Here is a 12,337-nt window from a genome sequence, read left to right on the forward strand (position 1 = left end):
TGACATTCCAGCAGGTTTTCAGAGGTTCTCTCCCTCCCACAGCCCTGTGGAATAGGATCAGCCTCAGTTAAACGTGCTTAGGCTATTTGTATTTAGGGCAGCAACATGTATAGGAGGCACAGTGAGAATTATCTCCCACCAGTTCCTATTGCTTTAAAGCCACCAAATCAGGGATGTGCCATTCATAACGCCCGACGCCCAGGACATGCAGTTCTGGGTGCAGGGCATGTAGTTTTTTGTAACATTTAGCCCTGCTGTGGGCAAGCAGACCATTAAAGCTTTTTTTTTTTTCTTAAGTAGACGTTCTAGTTTCTTTCCCCCTTATTTTAGCAGACCGTTAGTTTTTTTATTTATTAATCTGACAGGTAATGTTTTTTTGCCGTTTCTCAATGTGTCTCACGCTGCTCAGCTCCTCCCTTCTAGTCCGTGCAGTGTTTGCGACTTCAGTGGAGTGGTAGACTTGTGATTTCCTGGCTGCGCAGCTACCATACACTGTATAATTCACTGCAAGTTCCCTATCTCACCTCTGCTGCAGCTCTGCCTCAAGTGAACGTTTTGAAAAAACATAAATATTTGTATGCTTTTTATAACTTGATTTTTTTTATTCAGCTGAACTTTACTGCTGTTTCACTTATTACCAATACAGAAAACGCTGGAAAACTTCAAAGTATAACAGCAGCAAAGTTCAGCTGAATAAAAATGTTTTAAGTAAAAATCATATAAAAATTTATGTATTTTCAAAACGTACCCCCTTTAGCTCACATAATATCTAACAGCAGCGCAGGAGCACAATCGGTGCCGATGAGATGGTTAGAGCAGCTGATCTCAATATTATGACGCTTGCTTATAGAGACGCATACAGTGAGAGTGTGAATGGCTCATACATATTATTTACCCTTATGGTTCCCTATCTGGCCATGACTTTATTGACAAAAGCAGCTCCTTGTGCAGGACTCAGAGCGGTATAAACGGTCTACTTTGTAAACAAACAATACTAGCAGTTGTCACCTCCTCCTAAGTGCTGCACAAGGAGCTGCTTTTTTCAATAAAGTCACGGCCAGACAGGGAACCCATGTTACAGCAAGACACTGACAGAAGAACTGCGATTATCTGGGCTGCAATCCGTTACAAGCAGAGCACTGGTAATATGATCTGCATTCCTCTGTGTGCCTAAGCGTGATGCCCCAACACTTAACCCCTTGTTAGTTGCTGTGTGAGCCTCAGTGAAGATTAGTAGATATTTAGGAGTGTGCCAAATGTTTAAAAGTGACAACAACAAAAAAACACCAATGCTATATATTAAAATATTGTAGATTTTATATATATATATATATATATACACATACACACACACACATATATACACATACACACACACACACTTATATACACTTATATACACTTATATACACTTATATACACTTATATACACTTATATACACTTATATACACTTATATACACTTATATACACTTATATACACTTATATACACTTATATACACTTATATACACTTATATACACTTATATACACTTATATACACTTATATACACTTATATACACTTATATACACTTATATACACTTATATACACTTATATACACTTATATACACTTATATACACTTATATACACTTATATACACTTATATACACTTATATACACTTATATACACTTATATACACTTATATACACTTATATACACTTATATACACTTATATACACATATATACACTTATATACACATATATACACTTATATACACATATATACACATATATACACATATATACACATATATACACATATATACACATATATACACATATATACACATATATACACATATATACACATATACACACTTATATACACACACACTTATATACACACACACTTATATACACACACACTTATATACACACACACTTATATACACACACACTTATATACACACACACTTATATACACACACACTTATATACACACACACTTATATACACACACACTTATATACACACACACTTATATACACACACACTTATATACACACACACTTATATACACACACACTTATATACACACACACTTATATACACACACACTTATATACACACACACTTATATACACACACACTTATATACACACACACTTATATACACACACACTTATATACACACACACTTATATACACACACACTTATATACACACACACTTATATACACACACACTTATATACACACACACTTATATACACACACACTTATATACACACACACTTATATACACACACACTTATATACACACACACTTATATACACACACACTTATATACACACACACTTATATACACACACACTTATATACACACACACTTATATACACACACACTTATATACACACACACTTATATACACACACACTTATATACACACACACTTATATACACACACACTTATATACACACACACTTATATACACACACACTTATATACACACACACTTATATACACACACACTTATATACACACACACTTATATACACACACACTTATATACACACACACACACACACTTATACACACACACACACACACACACTTATATACACACACACACACTTATATACACACACACACACACTTATATACACACACACACACACTTATATACACACACACACACACTTATATACACACACACACACACACTTATATACACACACACACACACTTATATACACACACACACACACTTATATACACACACACACACACTTATATACACACACACACACACACTTATATACACACACACACTTATATACACACACACACACACTTATATACACATACACACACACTTATATACACATACACACACACTTATATACACACACACACTTATATACACATACACACACATATATACACATACACACACACTTATATACACATACACACACTTATATACACATACACACACTTATATACACATACACACACTTATATACACACACACTTATATACACACACACTTATATACACACACACTTATATACACACACACTTATACATACACACACACTTATACATACACACACTTATATACACATACACACACACTTATATACACATACACACACACTTATATACACATACACACACACTTATATACACATACACACACTTATATACACATACACACACTTATATACACATACACACACTTATATACACATACACACACTTATATACACACACACTTATATACACACACACTTATATACATACACACTTATATACATACACACTTATATACATACACACTTATATACACATACACACTTATATACACATACACACACACTTATACACATACACACACACTTATACACATACACACACACTTATACACATACACACACACTTATACACATACACACACACTTATACACATACACACACACTTATATACATACACACACACTTATATACATACACACACACTTATATATATATATACACACACACTTATATACACACACTTATATACACACACTTATATACATACACTTATATGCATACACTTATATGCATACACTTATAAATAATAAATCCAGAGACATAAAAAATGTCCAGGATATTTGTATTTGTCTTGTGGATGTTTTGAGTAAGCAATCTATTGCTCACGTTTGCCTTATGCACGTTTACACTTTCACCTGTGTAGTTCAGGGTCTTTGTTCATTTACATGACTGAGTATATGTTTGTGTGTGTTAATGTATGTATGTGAGTGAGTGTACATATAGATTGTGTTTTTAGCTATATATGAGCATGTCATGTTTATATTATAGCTGCTAGCACATGCAGAAACACAGACACATCACACATACACTATAGAGGGGAGCACTCACTGGGTCTTAAACAAATAATTCAATTTATTATGATACATATATATATATATATATATATATATATATATATATATATATATATATATATATATATATATATATATATATATATATATTATATTATATACACATACACACACACACACACACACACAGTGTGTATGATACATATCATAATAAATTGAATTATTTGTTTAAGACCCTGTGAGTGCTCCTCTCTATATCAGACTTGCATACATGTTATGCGGCATGCACCCTGAGCAGAAAATGAATTGCTTAAGGCAGAGACAGCAACATGAACAACCAGGCAATTTTAAGCAACCTTATAATTTACTCCCATTATACATTTTTCTGCGTTCTCTTGGTAAGCCTAGGAGCCGGTCCATTTTTGCTTCAACACCTGGGAAGCAGTTGCCGATTGGTGGCTACATTTAGACACCATTTAGAAAGTGCTACCCAGGTTCTTAACCAAAAATGAGCTGGCTCCTATGCTTACAGTCTTCATTTTTCAAATAAACATATCAAGAGAACAAAGCAAAATTCTAATTTGGAAATCTGTTTTCGGTTTAATCTCGCTACCTACTTACCTACTTGCATTTGTTGATTGCATTAAAGTATTGTTAGGTCTGTCTCCTAAGTTGTTATAAATAAAAACCTTATGTATATACAGTTTTGGTTAAAATTATTATGCGAATCAGGACAAGTAGATTGGGTTCCCGCTTTAGTCCCTTGGACAAGTAGTTTTTTTTTTAAATTTCCACACCCCTGCAAATGCCCTACTGTAGAGACTGATCTGGTCTAGGCTACACCCTAGAACAAAGTAGCACTCACTGGTACCACTTTAAAAATAATAAACTCTTGATTGAAGAATTTTTTCTAACGCCTCACTTTGCCATATCCTATCTAACACAGGCAAAGAGAATGACTGGGTTGGGGAGAAAGGGAGGAGCCATTTATACAGCTCTGGTGTGGTGCTCTTTGCCTCCTCCTGCTGACCAGGAGGCGTAATCCCACAAGGATGAAATCCGTGGACTCATTGTATCTTGAAAAATAAATATAGTCTACAAATTGTGTGTGTGTGTGTGTGTGGGGGGGGATTATATACTCTTAGCAGCTTATACACAAACAAATTAACAAAATGTGTAACAGTAAAAAGTCAAATACATTTTTACCGTTTCAGGTTAATACATTGCTTAATTTTACTGTGAATCAAACTGAAATAGAAGTAAACAGGATTACGTCAGTGTTCAGTGACCAACAGTTAGTGAATCACAAAACTGCCTTAAAGGGACATTAAATTGCTGTTACAACTCACCAAAAAGGGGGGAAGCTAGATGCATCCCAAAGAGATTAGAGCATTTCTTATACCAGATAGAAACCAGGGAGGTTGTAACAAGTTCCACATAACTGCAAGTAAACTAAATTTTACTGCACAACAGAAAGTAACTCACTCCTAATGTAAACAAATCAATTCCCAAACTAGGCACAGATACACACAATATGTAAACTACAAAATGCAGTCAGGATTCTAAACAAAATATGTCCATGATTTTCAGCAGACAGGCTGCTGTAGAGACCAAAGGGCCGATTTATCAAGTGTCTGGCGGAAACGATCTGCTGTAGCATATCATGTACGCCAGACATCGATAAATGCTGACAGCATACGCTGTTGGCATCTATGTACTCCGCTTTAAAGGAGGCACACAAGTTAAGGAGCAGTGGTCTTAAGACCGCTGCTTCTTAACTCCCAATTCCAGCGGGGAATACGGCCCCATTCGGGCCATGATAGATCGGTCCCCAAGGATGAATAGGGAGCTCTTGGTGGGACAGAAATAGAACATTAAGGAGTTGCTTATAGAAGCAATAAAAACCAAGCTGTTTTGGGGATTCTGACAATATTTTCCTTCCTAAGCATTTCTCTTGCTGAACGTCTCACCCATGGAGTAAATTTCACAACTCACTGCCTACTGGTGATAACACAACTACTTGTGCCGTGAACTCCTCTCTCGTGAGCTGCGGTGACTTCTGCTGCGACTGCTTGAGCGGCTGCGGTGGCGTCTGTGTTTGTCTCTTGACCTTGACCTCCGTCTGTCACGGGATGAGGATCGGGAGCGTCGCCTTCTCCTTTCCTTAGAGCGTGACCTGAAAGAATTGAAATATGCGGCCCGTCACCAATCCGGGAAACCAACTAAGCAAATGTTTTTATTGTAGAGGACAAGACAGCTCCACCACAAATAAAGCTGTAGAGAGGTAAGTGGGTCTCAGACGCACCTTCGACGGTCTCGGCTTTTAGATTTGGACCTTGGAGAAAAAAAACACGCGTTAGCTTGAGTTAAAACAAGGCTGACTTGTAATGTAGCATAAAAGTAAAATCACTAACCTGTGCCCCATACGCTCCTCCTTCTCTCGCTCTTCACGTCGTTTCAGACGATCCTGGTTTCTCTTTTCCTGTATTTCTGCAACTGTTTTCTGGAGAAATAAAGTGAAAGTAATGTGAGGCTGACAGCTGGTACCAGTGTGTGTCACATTCTCGAAGCTACAGAAGACAGTGTCACATTTATTAGCTGTGCACAGTCATTTCTCCGTTTAATAACTTTATCAGTCGGATTTAGTTACAGGTCAGCAGAGTATGTCAGCATTAGCAAACATCTGGTTACTGTAGCTGTGCTGGAGGCTCAGTGACAGCACAAATACATGGTCGCTAGTACTAGTAGACCCAGTCTGTCTATACCAGTGATGGTGAACCTTGGCACTCCAGAGTGCCTAAGCATCATGGGATATGTAGTTCTGAAACATCTGAAGTCCAGTCAAGAACCATGGGAAACAGTTCTGAAACATGTGGAGTGCCAAGGCTCGCTATCACTGGTCTATACACTATATTCAGGCTGCTAATGAGTGACGGCAACAGCAGGACAGATTCTCACCCTCAGTATATCCAGCTTCTCGCGGATCAGAATGAAGCCCAGATGTAACTTGCCACCAAAGTGATCAGCCAGCCGGCGGTCGTTGTCATGGAGACCGAGGTAGGCAGAGCAGACCTCACACACTCGCAGCTTCTGCTGCTGGAAACTGGAAGCTGGCATAGAATTTCGCAACTCGTCCTGCGGGATACAAACAATTAATTTCTGCATCAAGCGCTGTTAGATGGCAGTGAAAATAGCTGTGCTGCCACGTGCAGCTTTACATAACTGGTACAGACACGAAGGGCCAGAAAATGAACCAATCAAAACTTAAAAATAAGAGCAGATGTCACACCCACGTTTGTCTAAACGTGACTTCTGTGCACAGCTTAGAAACAGTCTTTCCCCCCTGGGGAACTTGTGGCTTTAATCGTTAAATATATGATATGGGCGAATAAGGGTTATAAACCCAGTGTTAACCCTCTTTATGCCACAAGGGACACTTTATAGATATAGATTGTTTGTTCCCTATTAGCTTTTGCTAAACTGTGGATTAACCTGTGCTTACAACATCTATAGTTATTGACATCTATAGTTATTGACATCTATAGGTATAGATTGTGTTATCTCAGGCTTTTCCTGACTGGGAGAGTTTGCAGTGCTATTTTTTTTTTAAAGTACTTAATGAAGTGTTTATAGAAGTCTAATGGCCCACAATTTTTTTTTAATATCATTAAATAAATGTTATGTTTTATTTCATCATAACTCATATTTCTAATTCAGCATACTCCACCCCACGATATATTGGTAATCCACCTTATAAGTGTGCCCCAAAAATGCCTCTGCTCTTCCTTTCTTTCTTTGCTTAAATACTATGTTGTGGCATTAGGCACTACCTCCTTTCTACACATAGCATTGTGTTGGCGGTTACTAGGGTGGACTACTCACACTTTTCCCACCTTCAATAAAGGTTATTAGGGACTTTCTTGTTATATGCACAGCCTAGAAACCCTTCCCCAGCGGTGCACATTAGACCTATTCTACTGAATCACGGTCCATCTTGCTAAGTGACTTTTGTGCTGCAGTTGGTGCACAGCCTAGAAACCCTTCCCCAGCGGTGCACATTAGACCTATTCTACTGAATCACGGTCCATCTTGCTAAGTGACTTTTGTGCTGCAGTTGGTGCACAGCCTAGAAACCCTTCCCCAGCGGTGCACATTAGACCTATTCTACTGAATCACAGTCCATCTTGCTAAGTGACTTTTGTGCTGCAGTTGGTGCACAGCCTAGAAACCCTTCCCCAGCGGTGCACATTAGACCTATTCTACTGAATCACGGTCCATCTTGCTAAGTGACTTTTGTGTTGCAGTTGGTGCACAGCCTAGAAACCCTTCCCCAGCGGTGCACATTAGACCTATTCTACTGAATCACGGTCCATCTTGCTAAGTGACTTTTGTGCTGCAGCTGGTGCACAGCCTAGAAACCCTTCCCCAGCGGTGCACATTAGACCTATTCTACTGAATCACAGTCCATCTTACTAAACGTGACTTTTGTGTTGCAGTTGGTGCACAGCCTAGAAACCCTTCCCCAGTGATGCACATTAGACCTATTCTACTGAATCACAGTCCATCTTGCTAAGTGACTTTTGTGCTGCAGTTGGTGCACAGCCTAGAAACCCTTCCCCAGTGATGCACGTTAGACCTATTCTACTGAATCACGGTCCATCTTGCTAAGTGACTTTTGTGCTGCAGTTGGTGCACAGCCTAGAAACCCTTCCCCAGCGGTGCACATTAGACCTATTCTACTGAATCACGGTCCATCTTGCTAAGTGACTTTTGTGTTGCAGTTGGTGCACAGCCTAGAAACCCTTCCCCAGCGGTGCACATTAGACCTATTCTACTGAATCACGGTCCATCTTGCTAAGTGACTTTTGTGCTGCAGCTGGTGCACAGCCTAGAAACCCTTCCCCAGCGGTGCACATTAGACCTATTCTACTGAATCACAGTCCATCTTGCTAAGTGACTTTTGTGTTGCAGTTGGTGCACAGCCTAGAAACCCTTCCCCAGCGGTGCACATTAGACCTATTCTACTGAATCACAGTCCATCTTGCTAAGTGACTTTTGTGTTGCAGTTGGTGCACAGCCTAGAAACCCTTCCCCAGCGGTGCACATTAGACCTATTCTACTGAATCACGGTCCATCTTACTAAACGTGACTTTTGTGTTGCAGTTGGTGCACAGCCTAGAAACCCTTCCCCAGTGATGCACATTAGACCTATTCTACTGAATCACGGTCCATCTTACTAAACGTGACTTTTGTGTTGCAGTTGGTGCACAGCCTAGAAACCCTTCCCCAGCGGTGCACATTAGACCTATTCTACTGAATCACAGTCCATCTTGCTAAGTGACTTGTGTTGCAGTTGGTGCACAGCCTAGAAACCCTTCCCCAGTGATGCACGTTAGACCTATTCTACAGACTCTGTAAATATTAGAGAAAGTAGGATTATAAAATGGCACACTTATGTTTGGATAGTACTGTAGTTAGACAATCCAATGATAGGAAAAGGGCATAAAAATTAACTTAATATAGTATGGTAAAGAACAATTTACATTACAAATGTTAAAATAACATGCTTGCAGGCATGGGTATCAACTAGGTAGCAATAATTAAGGGAAAAAAAATAAAAAAATAAAAATTAATTTTATACTTAACTGATAAATGTATTTCTTTCCGAATATGGAGAGTCCACAATGTCATCAATTACTAGTGGGAATGTCACTCCTTGCCAGCAGGAGGCGACAAAGAGCACCACAGCAAAGCTGTTGTGTCACTCCCCTACCCACAATCCCCAGTCATTCCACCGAAGGGAAATGGGAAAAGGAATAACACAAAGGTGTAGAGGTGCCTGAGGTTTAGCAAAAAAAAAAATATATATATTAACGGCCTTAAATTAAAGGGTGGGGTCGTAGACTCTCCATATCCGGAAACAAATTTATCAGGTAAGCATACATTTTGTTTTCTTTCATAAGATATGGAGAGTCCACAACATCAATTACTAGTGGGAACCAATACCCAAGCTAGAGGACACAGATGACTAGGGAGGGAAAACAAGACAGGTAATCTAAACAGAAGGCCCCACACCTTGAAGAACCTTTCCCCCAAGAGAGGCCTCAGCCGAGGCAAAAGTATAAAATCTTTAAAATTTAGAAAAAAGTATGCAGAGGGGATCAAGTTGCAGCCTTGCAAATCTGTTCCACAGAATCTTTATTTCAAAAGCCCAAGAAGAGGAGACAGCCCTAGTGGAATGAGTCCTAATTCTCTCAGGAGCCTGCTGACCAGCAGTCTCAGGCAAAACCAATCCTACTTCTCAACCAGAGGAAAAGAGAAGTTGCAGTAGCCTTCTGACCTTTACGCTTTCCAGAGAAACAAACAGGGCAGAGGACAGACTAAGATTCTTAGTCGCCTGTAGGTAGAATTTTAGAGCACGCACAACATCCAAGTTGTGCAACAAAAGTTCCACAGGAACAACAATTTTCTTATCAATACTGCTATCCGAAACCACTTTAGGAAGAAAACCCAACTTAGTACGAAGAACCGCCTTATCAGCATGAAAGATAAAGTAAGGAGAATCACACATGCAAAGCCGAGAGTTCCGAGACTCTCCGAGCAGAATAGATAGCAATAAGAAACAAAACCTTTAAAAACTATGGAATTCATAGGCTCAAACGGAGCCTGCTACAAAACTCTAAGAACAAGGGTAAGGCTCCAAGGAGCAACAGACTGAACACAGGCCTGATTCTGACTAGGGCCCGACAAAAGATTGAACATCAGGCACATTCGCCAGACCTTTGAGTAACAAAATAGAGGTCTAACCCTTCAGAGAACTGACTGAATCCCTTCTCCAGACCTTCCTGAAGGACAAAAAATACTAGGAAATCCTGACCCTACACCAAGAATAGCCTTTGGATTCACACCAATAAAGGCATTTACACTATACTTTATGGAAATCTTTCAAGAAACCGGCTTGCAAGCCTGAATCATGGTCTCAATAACAGACTCGGAAAAAACACTCCGAGACAGAAGAAAGCGTTCAATATCCAAGCAGTCAGCTTCAGAAAAACAAAAATTGGATGAAAGGACCCAGAGTTAGAAGATCCTTCCTCAGAGGAAACCTCCAAGGTGGAAGAGTTGAAATCTTCACAAGGTCTGCATACCAGATCCTGCAAGACCATGCAGAAACGATTAGAATTACCAATGCTCTCTCCAGGTGATATGAGCAATGACTCGTGGAAGAAGAGGAAACATATGCTAGACTGAAATCCCAAGGAACCGTCAGAGCATATATCAGGGTGGCCTGCATATCTCTTGACCTTGAACTGTACCTTGGAGGCTTGGCGTTCTGTCGGTTAACCTGGAGAACAGCTCCGGATGAAGAGCCAAATCCCCGGAATCAAATGTCTGTCTGCTCAGCAAATCCGCTTCCCAGTTGTCCTCACCTGGGATGTAGATGGCAGATAAACAAATGTAAGCTTCCGCCCACTGAATAATCCTCATCACCTCCTTCAAGACTAAGGAACTCAGAGTTCCTCCCTGGTGGTTGACGAAAGCCACCAAAGTGATATTGTCCGACTGGAACCTGAATTAAAAAAACGGGCTAAGGACAAAAGAGACCAAGCCACCAGAGCATTGTAAATCGCTCTCAACTCTAAAATGTTGATGAGGAGAGCAGACTCCTCCCGAGTCCATAAAGTCTGAAATAGATCTGAATCATCTCTATTCCATTGACTGCTCGTTTCCATTTCTGAGTTCTACATGCACACTCAAAGGGAATGATGCCCATGGAAGCAACACCAGACCAATAACCTCCAAATATTGAGCCACTGATGGACAGATAAACTGGAGAGAGACAAGAGGAAGGATTCTTTAATTTTCTGACCTCGGCCAGAAATATTTCCATAGATAGTTAACTACCCTTGTAGCTGGAACAAGGAAACTCTTTTCCAGATTCATTTGCAATTTGTGGGAACGTAGAAAAAACAAAATCTGAGGGGAAAAAAAAAAAAAAAATAGATGGTGCCTGAACCAATATTGAGAAAATTCTGGGAGCTGTGGCAAGGCCAAACTGAAGAACCACTAACTAAAAGTGTTTGTCTAGAAAAGCGAATCTCAGGACTTCGAGATTATCACTGAGATGGGAACATAAGAATACGTATTGTTCAGGTCTATGTTGTCATAACTGACCCTCTTTGACCAAAGGAAGAATGGAACGAATGGTCTCCATTTTAAGGATGGTACCCTGAGAAACTTGTTTAAACACGTTAGCGATAGAATAGGAAGTAAAGTTTCCTCTTTTTTGGGAACCACAAACAGATTTTAATAGAATTCTATACCCTGTTCCCTTACTGGAACTATCACTCCCAGGGGAGAAGATCCTGCACGCAATTTAAGAATGCCTCTATCTGGTCAGAAGATAATCTTGAGGATGAATTTGCCCCTATGAGAAAAAAACATAATTTATGTAAGA

The 12,337-nt window shown here is 39.4% G+C and overlaps 1 protein-coding gene across 2 annotated transcripts in view; it reads right to left on the reverse strand.

The window, feature by feature from the left end:
- Nucleotides 1-12,337, reverse strand: part of LOC128643516 (putative RNA-binding protein Luc7-like 1) — a 102,259-nt gene that overhangs the window by 31,732 nt on the left and 58,190 nt on the right. The window contains exons 6-9 of one of the 2 annotated variants that reach the window (XM_053696362.1): nucleotides 6,838-7,014; nucleotides 6,294-6,382; nucleotides 6,185-6,214; nucleotides 5,850-6,055 (exon numbers count right to left, since the gene is read on the reverse strand). In XM_053696362.1, coding sequence (XP_053552337.1) covers nucleotides 5,896-6,055; nucleotides 6,185-6,214; nucleotides 6,294-6,382; nucleotides 6,838-7,014 — 456 coding nt within the window. In that variant the 3' untranslated portion in view covers nucleotides 5,850-5,895. The remainder of the gene's footprint in view (nucleotides 1-5,849; nucleotides 6,056-6,184; nucleotides 6,215-6,293; nucleotides 6,383-6,837; nucleotides 7,015-12,337) is intronic. The other variant, XM_053696361.1, reaches the window with a different exon arrangement.

Source organism: Bombina bombina, unplaced genomic scaffold, assembly GCF_027579735.1.
Source record: "Bombina bombina isolate aBomBom1 unplaced genomic scaffold, aBomBom1.pri scaffold_795, whole genome shotgun sequence".
NCBI lineage: Eukaryota > Metazoa > Chordata > Amphibia > Anura > Bombinatoridae > Bombina > Bombina bombina.